Source organism: Sceloporus undulatus, chromosome 3 (genome assembly GCF_019175285.1).
Source record: "Sceloporus undulatus isolate JIND9_A2432 ecotype Alabama chromosome 3, SceUnd_v1.1, whole genome shotgun sequence".
NCBI lineage: Eukaryota > Metazoa > Chordata > Lepidosauria > Squamata > Phrynosomatidae > Sceloporus > Sceloporus undulatus.
The window spans coordinates 97,287,005-97,300,176 of NC_056524.1; the positions used below are offsets into that span (position 1 = coordinate 97,287,005).

The 13,172-nt window shown below is 40.4% G+C and overlaps 1 protein-coding gene across 5 annotated transcripts in view; it reads right to left on the reverse strand.

Moving 5' to 3' along the window:
* LOC121926189 (regucalcin-like) overlaps nucleotides 1-10,192 on the reverse strand; it is a 20,668-nt gene extending 10,476 nt beyond the window's left edge. The window contains exons 1-3 of one of the 5 annotated variants that reach the window (XM_042458958.1): nucleotides 10,111-10,167; nucleotides 6,843-6,948; nucleotides 2,755-2,920 (exon numbers count right to left, since the gene is read on the reverse strand). In XM_042458958.1, coding sequence (XP_042314892.1) covers nucleotides 2,755-2,917 — 163 coding nt within the window. In that variant the 5' untranslated portion in view covers nucleotides 2,918-2,920; nucleotides 6,843-6,948; nucleotides 10,111-10,167. The other 4 variants (XM_042458956.1, XM_042458959.1, XM_042458960.1 and 1 more) reach the window with 4 other exon arrangements.
* Nucleotides 10,193-13,172: the final 2,980 nt, after the last annotated feature.

Here is a 13,172-nt window from a genome sequence, read left to right on the forward strand (position 1 = left end):
CATCCATGATGCTGGTGACACTGGCAACGTGCAAGCGGACAAGGATGCCAACACCAGCTGATCACCAGCTGGCAGGAGACCACCTTTGTTCTTGGCCAGGGTGGAGGAAAAAGTTTAAAGGGGCTTGGGTGTTTTAAATGTGCACATATGCTTTCTGCCGCCGGTGCTGAGCGCATCCGCCAGCCGGCAAAAGAAAAAAAAGCCCCGTTTTTGGCCGCCCGTGAGGAAGCTGCCTCTCTCTTTGCAGCGTCCTGCAAGGCGGCAGTATGGAAACTGCGGGTCAGAAACGGCCCCAGGTGAGGCGTCTTCACTGCCCCCCATGTGGAAGCCCCATACACCTGAGCCACGCCCCCGGGGCGGGCGGTCTGGAGGCTCCGTATTCAGCAGAATACACCTTCAAGACGTCTTCCCCTGCCCGTCTGTATCCCACCTCAGTTTTTTGGGGGGATAATTTTTAGACTAAAATTTCTAGACTTATACATGAATATATACAGTAATTAGTGCCTAATCAGGACAGCATCTATTACTTAACATGTGCTGGGATTGGCGTTTCTCAATGAAGAAACGCCAATCCCAGCACAAGTTAAGTAATAGATGGCATTGTGTTGACTCAACAAAAGATGAGATTGTGTTGTCTATAGCATCTACAGACTTTGCCAATTCCTGCTGCAGAGCAGGGTCTCCTACTGCCTCAGCTGGCATCTCCTCAGACACAAGAGAAAGCTCTGCTATCAGGAGCTGCAGCTTCCTGGCAATCTGCTTCCTTGTCTGAGTTGTGCAGGGGTGAGTTACAACAGTGGTCTACTATGACTCCAAGATCATTTTCTCGTGTACTATTGTCAAACCTGGTGTCACCTATCCAATACCACTGCATTTCATTTTTTTTCTGCCTTACATTTCTCCCTGCTGAAATTCATATTGTTAGTTTTGGCTCAGCTCTCCAATCTGTTAGGGTCATTTAGAATTCTGATCCTGTCCTCTGAGGTATATGCTACCCTTCCTAATTTGGTGTCATCTGCAAATTTGATAAGCATGCCCTCATAGAATCATAGAATTGTAGAGTTGGAAGAGACCACAAGGGCCATCCAGTCCAACCCCCTGCCATGCAGGAGCCCTCTAGTTCATCACCTAAGTAATTGATAGAAATGTTGAATAGTACTGGCCCCAGGACAGAACCCTGTGACACCCCACTGGTCACTTCTCTCCAGGATGAATAGGAGCCACTGCTGAGCACCCTTTGGGTTCAGCCAGTCAACCAATTACAAATCCACCTAACAGTAGCATTGTCTAACCCACCTTTTATTAACTTATTTGCAAGAATATTATGGGGACTTCATCAGAGGTGTCATGCTACATCTTGTGCCCCACATAGAGAGAATCAAATACAGGGAGTGAGAATTAGTGTGATGCTAGGTATAATGGAAGTGGGTCATATGGTAAATCATCCTATGTAAGTAATCTATGGCGCATTACATACCGCCGGATTGCGGCAGTCTCTCGCCGCCGCCGCTTGCAGCGTCCGGGAGCCACAGCGGCCAAACTGCGCGGCTTCTGGACGCTCCGAGGAAGGAGCGCGGAAACCACGCTCCTTCCTGGGCCCCGAAACAGACGTCGCACACTCATGGCGTCATTTCTGGGACGCGACGTGTGGACGCACAGCGTCCACTACGACAATATGGCGGCGGCCGTGTGGAAAGGCCACTGCCATTTGTTATGGAATCTGTCTGTAATAGGAGTCTGTAATAGGACGTCCCATTTTCAAAATGGGACGTCCTAAGGACGTCCCTTATGGCGGTCTGTAACCCGCCTCTATGTGAGAGAGCCTCCTCCATGGCTGCTCCCAGACTATGTAATTCCCTGCCACGGAAGATCAGGTTGGCCTCCCTCCCTGCTCTCTTTCTGCCAGCAGTCGAATACATTTTCATTTAGGCAGGCGTTTGGTGGGCAGATTTTATTTGTTTAACGTGGTGTGCTGTTTTAATGTTTAATATTTTTTACTGTTTTTAACTATGCTATTTTTAATCTATGTTTTAATGATGGCGGTATTTAATTTTTTTTAACTTTTGTGATCAATGTTTTAGCTCTGTCTTTTTAAAATATATTGTTACCCACCTTGAATCCCACTGTGGGAGAAATATAAATCCTAGAAATAAATAACTTTCTAGTCCTACTGTCAACTAGTTATGCTTATCAGTTCTTGTACATGAGAACCAGGGTGGTTAGAGTGATGGAATGGCACATGTGAGTGAGATCCAAATTTTAATCCCCACCAAGCCATGGCATGCACTGGGGCAGTCACAGTCCCTCTACCTCCCAGGGCTTATGCACCAATAAATACTAAGAGAGCAACATGAGGAAGTGTTGGACTAAGACTCTTGGAGACAAGGGTTTAATTCCCCACTCAGCCATGAAAACCACTGGGAAATTTCAGGCAAGTCACATGTTCTCAGCCTTGGAGGAAGGCAATGGCAAATATCTGAATAAATCCTGCCACGAAAACTGATGGGGTGCTCTAAATCAAAATCACATAACAATAACAGTGAATAATAAATACATGCATACATGTATTTGTAGAGAGATACTGTTATAATCTGTCTCTTCTACTAACTCAACTGAATATTGCTATGCCTTCAGCTCTAAAAATCTGAAACAGTTCTATGAAAAAACTGTAAAGCTAGACATCTGAACCAATTCTACCAAATTAAAAAAAAAACCTGCCAGAAGTTGTATGATTAGAAAAATTATTGATCTTACCAAGAGCCACACACTGAAGTTCTTTGGAGAGTGAGTTCCAGCGGCAAACCTTCTGTGAATTGATATCCACAAAAACAAGGGAATTCTCTCTTTCTTCCCAGACAGGGCACTCTCCCATCCTGTTCTTCTCTTTCACAACAGTCTCAATTCTAATGGAAGACATGGTCTAAAAGGGAGAGAGCAACCAAATGGTCATAGCAGACACTAAGGGGAATGTGATTAACCTGTTTTCCCTCCCACAGTGTGACTTTCTCAAAGATACCTGCTTCAGCAATCAAGCTTGCAAATTAAGCCCATGTTTACCTTCTTAAACTAAACCTAAAGCAAAGTGCATTAAATGCAAAAACATGTAGACAGGAAAAGGAATGTGTTATGAAAACTGTCTTTCACCATTTAGGGAGCACCTTTCTTTTTAAAAAAAAGCTAAACCCAGAAGCTCTTTTTGGTAAAAAAAACCTAGTTTGACCTCTACAGAATCTTGTTAGGCAAGAAACTGCTGGAGATCTCGGTATGACTGCACATAGATTGGTAGTTGGAAAGTCACACTGTGTTCACTTCTGTTCCACCTGATAGGGTATAAAGGAGGCTAAATTAAGGGCTAAAGGTAATAAATGATAACTAGAAGCCATTGACAATTCAAAGTTGCTATGTGACAAGAAATTGCCAAACCTAACTGTAAGAGATGTGTGACAAGAGATAACCAAAATTGCATAGGTAGTATACTGGACATTCGCTGTACGGGAAATTTCTGTCCTGCGGTTAGACTAACAGGAAATATATAGGGGAGGGGGAGACATGGGGGACAAGGGGGCCACATGTTAACTTGCTAGCTTGCTGATGCCACACTAAGGATTGCAAATATAGACTTGCTTAGGTTGCTAGCTTAAGTTGCAGAAACTAAGAATGAGACATGGTGTAATTGTCTGGTCAAACTGAACACTTGTGACAGCTTGTGGTTTCTGTGGTTTCTGTGCATAAAGGAGAGCCACCAGCCTACCTCCAATGCTGGCTCTTCTTGAAGTGATTCAAAGGGTCAGTCTCTTTGCTATAGCAAATAAACAGCATATCTGAGCTACTGAACTTCTGGCTGTTGTCTCCGTCATTGTAAGTTTACTAATTATTGATTCCCGCCGTAACACACCATTAGGAACTATTCATATGGGAATGTCCTTTTCCCAACCCTGCAAATAACCTTTTGCAAGAAGAATATTCAGTCATTCAATATCACCATTTGTATTACCATAACTGGCAATACAAAATCCTGGAAAAAACTGACAAAACTTAGAAATGAAAGAAATGCTAAGAATAATTTTTATTGCTGTAGTGCTCAGATCAAAGGGGAGCATTAAGCCACTGTTATCTACTTGACAGAATGTGGTAATATCTGTGATAATAATAATAATAATAATAATAATAATTTGTTTTATTTATATACCGCTATTCCAAAGATCATAGCGGTGAACAGCAAGTAAACCAGGGCTCCTGATAGCTAACATGATCAAAGAGAATCCAGATTAAGAGGTGATTTTAAAATGTGCAATTGTTGATTTTATCTGCAATTAGAATGTGATTGATTGAGGTTCACATGAATCAAAAGGTGTGACCTAATTATCTACTTTTCACAATACGCTGTTCTGCAACAGCAATCATATGAAGCTTAATTAATAAGCAATAACTGGTGGGTATCAGAAGGACTGCAAAGATATGAAGGAGATCTGCAAACATTCACAGTTGACAATGGTTCATTCCAGTTTATCACCAATGTATCAAAACACAGGTGTACATTCACTTACACAAGCCTAGATAGCCCTGGTAGCAACCCAAGACAATTCCAGGGGTGTAGCTGGGGGTGGGGGAGGATGAGGGTATTTCCCCGAAATATGAATTCTGTCCCCCCATGTAATTTTCTTTCAATCTTCAAATTTCTAGCACTGCAGAAAGCAAAACATTAAAAATTCCTAGAACTCTTATGTTTTCTGTGTTTGCATTCCCTTGGTAACTTTGTTCTTTCCCCTTAACTTGTATTTATAAATGTTCAACTGAAGTTTTTAAGTAACTGCAATGCTAGAAATGTGGAGACTGAAGGAAAAAAAATGTTCAGAGGGGGTTTTCCACAGCCTTTCCTTGAGAGAGTGCCACTTGCCAAGGGTCACACAGTAGGTTTCCATCATCAAGCAGGGATTTGAACCCTTGTCTCCAGATTCATAGTCCAGCATTCAATGTGGTTCATTGACGGCACATGCACACACACATTTTCTACACAGTTCCCGACCATCTTTTTCTATCTCAGACTTTGCTTGGAGCTTGTGAGCACACTTATTCTTTTTTTAATTGTAAAATTATCATCTAGATATTGCTAATTTAATTATATTTACTCAGCTGTACAGGTTGTTTTTCCTGGTTTTATCTAAAGCAGACATATTACTGATAGCTTTTTAGTTACCTGTAATTTCCATAAATTATCAGTGACAAACCTAACCTACTTATGCCTTGACAGCGTGTTGAATCGAGACAGTTGCCTGCTCCTACAACAAACTCATGCATACAGAAACTCTTATAATACCCTATAGATATGGCCAATAGATATGGCTTATAGTAAAAGCCTGTAGATATTTGAAATGCACATTTCTAGGAAGAGTTGCTTCATATTATACTTTCTCCTTGGTAACTTTCACATTAATACCATTATTAATATGCTCACACTTCCATGGCCATAATCTCCTACTTTCTGAAGAAGTGAAGATCAACAATATAGTAATATAATATAATATGTCATAATACAACAATATTATAATATAAAAATAGTAAAAAAGTATAATAGAACAATATAATCCGAGAAACTGACCTCTGTCACATCCTATCTGTCACCATCATTAAAAGCCAAATTAAATGTTATCCTGATGCAATATTGTACTCATAAGATCATGTTTCCAAACTGTGATGGACTTCCAGATTCCCATCCCGCATGGCTAATGATTTGTGGTGATGGCAGTCATCATCTTACACATCAGGAAGGCACCAGCTTGGGTAGATCTATTTTAGAACATTCCTTTTCTGAATTTACCTTTTACCCCTAAGCAATATTTATCTTACCTTATTGTGTTCAGGCCAGCAACTTTTCCAACTGAGGACAACTTGAATAATAAATTTCTACCAGTTGGTTATTAACAAATATACTCTCCTGTGAGTTGAAGTGCCCAGCCCAAAGGGAAAAAAATATATCTGTAGGGTGGAGCACGTGCTCTTCCTGAAAGGTTTTTTCCGTCAGCGAGTTCTTACCCAGTTATACAGAAACCACAAGAAAAGCATCAGAATAAATGAGGTAGAATAATCTTGTCTTAGAGAGCCCAAGAATTGTTGATAGTTCTTTCGCGGTCAGAATGGAGTGTCAAATGAAAAGAAAAACATTTGTTTTAGCAATTTGAAAGTTCTGAGAGTGAATAAATAAGATAAGGGTATTAAGGCAATTATGAAGGACATTCTGAACCTGATCTGACTACAAAGAGAAACATTTGGAGTTAGCATGCATGGTCAGATGATTAAATGACTCCCTTTTAACACTACAAAGGCACCTTTGTAGTGCCATGTCATCTGTATGTAATTTTAAAAGGCTGTAATACCTAGGTAGAAAGCGTGGGATGAGTCCTTCCTGAATCTTCATTCGCGAAGAAAAGCCAGAGAATACCTAGGTAAACATTACCTAGGTAAACGCCAGATTAGTTGTCACCATCATTTCTCATTTTAAATTTACTGTCATGATGACCATTGCAAACATACATGAAGAAGACAGACTTTCTTGTGCAACTAATTGACTGAAGCTGCACCAAAGTAATTTTTGTTGTTGTTGTGTGCCTTCAAATCATTTCCAACTTATGGTGACCCTAAGGCAAACCTATCGTGCGGTTTTCTTGGCATGTTTATTCAGAGGAGTTGCCATTTCCATCCTCTGAGGTTGAGAAAGTGACTAGCCCAAGGTCATGCAGTGGGTTTACATGGCCAAGCTGGGATTCGAACTCTGTTCTCCAGAGTCCTAGCCCAATGCTCAAACCACTGTAGTGAAACATATATCTTACAAGTATAACACTCACCAAACGTTGCTGGAATACAACTCCTCACTTTCCTCATCCTTGATCCTGCTGGCTATAGCTGCTGGGATTTGCAGTCCAACATCTGAAAGGATCCATGTTGCTACCCCTGGTAAGATTATTACATCTCTGAAGAGAGCCTCAAGACATATTGAGTAGAGTGTTTCGGGAGTTGTAGTGCAAAAACTCAAGGTTTCCAAGCTGTAGTGCTGCATTAGTAAACCACCCACCTGCACTGTAGTTGATTTGCATAGGTGGCAATGAGGATTTGGTACAGCTTGTAAAACAGGAAAATCAAGATATAGGTTTCTTCAGTTCCCAAATATGTCTAAGGATTTTTCAAAAATATGATTCCATGCAACTTCTATAGCACCATGTTGGGGTAAAAAAGTTCCATACAGATAATGTTGTTGTTGTTGTTGTTGTTGTTAACCTTTATTTATAAAGCGCTGTAAATGTACACAGCGCTGTACATACAATCTTTTTAATTGGATGGTTCCCTGCCCTGTGAGGTCAGGACTATCCTGGACCACAGCTTGAGAGCTAGGAACAATCTTTTGTGATGCCATAGTGGGTGGGCTCTAGGAGATTACTACACATGGTTTTTAAACTACATTTATAGTCATAAAATAGTGCCTTTGGTGATCATTCACACACAATATTGGCTCTGGCCCACAGCTGCTGTGTATGCCAAGTGTGGTTAGTGCATCCTTTTTCATTGACAAGGAAACCTGTCAATAGTTCCCAATTGTGCGGCAGTTCCAGTACTTACTCTTCCTGAGCAAATTATCGCTGTCACAGCAGTTGCAATATTAGTAGTCTGATGGTGTTATAGTCTCTCCCTGTCCCCCCTCCCCTTTGCTATTCCCAAGCAGCCTGATTCATGTTTTTTCTATTTCTTTTTTAAAAAACTTAAATTGCATTTCTAGAACTGCAGAATTGCATTTTAAAAAGTATAAAATGAAATAAAATGAAAGGTCACAGGGCTGGAAGGTGGGGTTAAAGGGGAGTCTGGAAGAAAATGCAACAGCAGCAGCCCCAGTCACACAATTGTGAAGCTCTGCCATAATGGCTGCTCCCAAAGTGGCATGTTTGTATTTTCATTAATTTCATTATTGTGGTGAGAATGCGGCTCATGTGATAATGTCCCCAGTCATACTAGAAGGGTTATGTTAGAAGAGGCATCCCCTGATGATATCATTAAGCATGATAGCTTAAACATAAACCACAGTTGCACAGAGTATGCCACGCAAAGTAAAAAAAAACCAAGTTGAATGAGGGCAAAATAAACACACTTTAGAGGATAGTGCTCATTCCCTGAGATTTCTCTCCGTTATTCAGAGGACAGGAGAAAGGTATGCAAGCTCTGAAATTCAAGGCCATGCCCTGACATCCAGTAACCATACAAATATGTCTTTCAATCTGCTGGTACTGTAGCAAATGGAAATAGTGGCAAGAAAAGGAGATCACCATATATTTTACATGTACAACTGTATGCAACATAAAACGGCTGAAATACATATTGGAAGGAGGAAAGGAAATTAAATATCTAATTGTCAAGTTAAGATATGTGGTCTGGATGTGTTTTGTATTCCTTAAATTACCTGAACATATAAAAAGATTTACTGGGAGCCTGGCTAAACTGGAATTAATTTTTTTATACACAATTCATTTTCAAATAATGAAAAATTGTCCTGTGTGTCATAAGTTTGCCAGCTGCCCCATGCAGTAGATACTCATGGGTGAATGTAAATATAGTTTCGTATGACATTCTCTTAGTATGGAGGAGTTAGTAATTTCAGGACTTGTTCCCAAGATAGTTTGTTCATGGCAACCATGGGCCTATGATAGTTTCTTGTACAGCAGGGTTTTGAAGATTTTTAAGAAGACCTGAAAAAATGACAGTAGTTAGACAGAGAGATTTGAATGCCAAAACTGTTTGTGCCACTCAGGCTGCCCTTAAGCAGCCAGACTGCCACCTTCAAAATGGAGGGTATTTTCTATGGCTAGTGCTAAGATAAGATTCAATGGTCGTCTGACAGGCTTTGGTATATTGAATGTGTTTGCCTCAGGTAGGAAAACTTCTTGGATTGGCCCAGTGTGTAACCTTCCTATGTACGCATCAAAGGTGAGGGAGGCTTCTTGGAGAATGCTCCTAGAATGTGGATTTCCTTCCCAAGGGAGATTTGGCTGGACCTTTCTTGGCTTTCCTTCCACCATCAGCCAAAGACCAAAGGTGATTGATGAGTCGTGCAGAAAGGTCTTTTTATAGGGTTTTTCTACTGTACTTTTATCCATAATTTTTAATCTATTTTAAAGCATTGGTGTTTTAATATATTTTATTTCATTTTTAAAATGCTATTATTTTTAAGGTATTTGCAGTCTCTTATTTTAACCTTAGTGTAAGCTGCTTTGGGTCTCATGTTAGGAAAAATATGAGATTTTAAATGAATGAATAAATTCATGGCTGGATGGCTAGGACTGTTAATTAGCTTGTTACTTCTGGTTTGTTTGGGGGGGGAGTTGTATGCTTGTCACTTATGTAACCTCTATTTCACTTTTCTCCTTCCAATTTCCCATTGCAAAATACCTTTTCCCCTCATATCTTCTTGGTGCTTTGAACATCAGTGCTTTAAAAGTACTTAGAAATTCTTATGTAATTTTATGCATCTGATAAGATTCTAGCCTGTGAAACATTAATCTTTAGAGTTACTCTTCAAACCTCTTCCTTGTTTTTATTGTAATTCTGTCTAACAGAATGAACCCACTAGAGAGTGGGGGTGGTTCTAATCATGGCTATAAAAATAATGATGTGTGTCATTTCATTATAAACCTACGTGACACATCACAATCGATCAATCTATTTCAAGGAACATTCTGAGCTGAATTCCCCCGACATCAGTGTCTTCAACAGCCTACTTTTTTGTGGTATAGATGAGATCTCTTCTATCTAGAGCCAGGAATGGAACAGAGTCTGGACACTGGGTGCTGTGCTATGCTGTGCTGGGGAGTACTTCCAAAATCATTTGGCCGAAATGAAAGACAGAGCTGTGTGTCACTTAGGGGCACACCAGTGCTCTCCCCACCCCCGTAAATATGGTGAAATTAAGCCAGCTGAGGCTGGGGGATCAAAAGCAATTGAAAAGAAAGGGAGGAAAGACTATTTTGCTTCCTCCCTCACCTCACTCTTCCCATCTGCTCCAGTTTTTGCAGACCCCCACTGCTTCCGTTTGTCCCCTTCACCCCCATCTGTATCAATATATAAGCTTACCTCACTCTTCTTTATGGAAGGGCTTTTTCTCCATTCCACCCACACACTAGATTTGGCTAGTGAGGACACCAGAGGCAACTTTCTCATTGTCTGCTCCAGTGCTATGAAACTGTTCAATCTGGCCTCTGTCTGCTCTTTTCACCAACAGGCAAAGACCTTCTTTTTAATATGCAATATGTATTTTAAGTGTTTTACATTTTTTAAATTTTAATGTTTTGAAAGTAGGGTTGTTAACTGAACATGTGGTTTAATGCTTTTAAAATGTATTGTTTTAAATATTCTGTTTTAATCTATGACTAGAACAGAAAAAGTTAGTCTGCTCTGCAAAATGACAGGGCCTCATGATGTGAGAGCTGCCACCAAAAGGGAAAAACAACAACTGCTAGATGTGGGAAACTTGGCGGAAACTATGAAATTTCAGCAGCCTTGGTGATTTCTGCCCAACCCTGTGGGTTATGGCTGGTCCAGGTTTAATATGAACCCTGATCCTGGGAAACTGATCTGCTTTAAACCTTGAGGCTTTTTTGAAAGACCATATGCACTTCTTCACAACATATCCCAACAATATATTATTCTGTTATTTATTTGGATGGTGGAAAAGAAAATATGTAGAAATAAATACATTGCAATAGTCAGGCCATTTATTTCCTGGTAAATAACAGAGATCTTTGAACAACAGTATTTGAACAGGATACATATAGCTCTGAGGTTTTAAAAGAAATCAACTGGAAAGTCATTATTGTTCATGAAACTACTGAAAGTTAGCACTGAATAATATGCAATGTTATGAGAATTCACTTTATAATTGCATTAGCATCACAGAGAACGCTGCCTGCTAGTACTGAAACTCTTGAGGTAGGGTACAATGTGATCATTCTGGTAGTTCGAACATTGCCTTGTAATAAGCACTTTAGACATTCATAATTGTTTATGAGATGGCTGGCTGCTAGTGTTGAGACTTACTAATGAGAATTCAGCATGGGAATTACATCTCCATAGGTGGGCTTACATGTGTGGGAAAATAGAAATGAGTAGTTTCACAACATCCATATTCATGTCGGAGCTGCCATAATACTACAACATACAAGCAACCATTAAGTATTTTAATGGTAGCCAGTTGACTGCTGGATGTGGCATGGGTCCAATGTGCATCAGGATATTCTCAGTGCACATCTGGACACTGGCCAGAAAGTGCCAGAGCACATCTGGTGAGCACCAGGCCTGCCTAATGTGCACCAGGAGTGCATGATGCTCATCACAAGTGCCTGGTGTGATGAAAATTGCTCAATGCATATCAGAAGCACCCAAAGTGCACTGGAACAGTAGTACTGATTCCCAGATGTGCATCTTCACAATTCACTAACAGGATTTTGTTGCATTTCTGCAGTGTGGCTACAAATTTGTAAATGTAAATAATAATAATAAATAAAAGTTTTATTTATATTGCCCCGCCTCTCCCTTTGGATCAAGGCGGGGTTACAACCTGATAAAAAACCATAAATACAATCATAAGATACAATACAGTAAAATACAATACTTAAAATACAGTAAAAATTCAAAACATGCTACAGTGGTCAATTACAGGGAATCAATCTGGCAGAATCAAGAGGGTATGCCCGCCGGAAGAGCTCCGTCTTGACAGCCTTCTTGAAGGTGTCCAAGATGGTAGTTAGACAGATCTCTTCTGGCAGGCTATTCCACAATTTAGGGGCAACAGCAGTGAAAGATCTTTGAGAGGTTATACATAATCTGGTGGCTTGTATTTCCAGAAAGTTTTTTCCTGAAACTCTCAAAGTGTGGGGCGGATTGTGTAGGGAGAGGCATTCCCGCAAGTAACTTGGGCCCAAGCCATATAGGGCTTTAAAGGTAATAACCAACACCTTGTACTGTGCCCGGAAGCTAATTGATAGCCAGTGAAGTGATTTTAATACCGGTGTAATGTGGTCAAATCTAGATGTATTAGTGACCAATCTGGCTGCCATATTTTGAACTAAATGAAGCTTCCTAACTTGGTACAAGGGTAGCCCCATGTAGAGCGCATTACAGAAATCAAGACAAGAGGTTACCAGTGCGTGTACCACTGCTTCAAGGTCCCTCTGTTCCAGACAGAGACGCAGCTTGCGTATCAACCGAAGTTGATAACAGGCACTCCTGGCTGTCGCATCAATATGCGATGACAGCTGTAATGACGAATCCAGGAGTACCCCCAAGCTGCGGACTTTGCCCTTTAGGGGGAGTGTGACCCCATCCTATGTAGATTGTGATGCAGAATCTCAGCTGAAATATTGTGTGCTATTATTACCGTAATTGGTTGTGAGCTTTGAAAGGCATGTTTTAGGAATCCACAATTTTCTATTTTCTGATTTCTAGTACTTGAACAAGAGCCAGCATGGTGGAGTTGTTTAAGCAATGGATTAGGACTAGGAAATCTTTGCTCAGCCATGGCAAGCAACTGGGTGACTTTGGGCAAGTCATACAAAACAATTTCAAAGGAAGGCAAAGACAAACCCATTCCAAAAATATCTTGCCAAGAAAACCCTGTGATAGGATCACCTTACAGTTGCCAAAAGTTGGAAACAACTTGAAGGCACACAGTAACAAATACTTGCATCTGTTTAAATGGATAGCATGACATATTGTGAAGAACAGTATATTAACTTTGCAACAAGCACTTTACAAATTCCTGCTTTTAAGGATTGTTGGTTGACTAGATGAATTTTAGCTTGTTGTACACCACTTTGATTGCCTGGCAAAAAGCGGGATAGAAATTTAAAAATTATTATTTATTTTATTAATTAGACACAAAAGGAGTGACAATGCACAATAAAATATTTCAACTATAATAAGCATTTTAGATACAGTGGGCACATCATATCCATGAGGTTTTGGTTCCCAGGCCCTGTGCAAATGGCAAAAACTAGGGACAGCCGCATATTATTCAAAGGTGCTGATATTCTAAGAGTGGGGGTGGATTGTGTATTGAGAGGCATTCCCTTAAGTAACTTGGACCCAAGCCATGTAGGGCTTTAAAGGTAATGACCAACACTTTGTATTGCACCTGA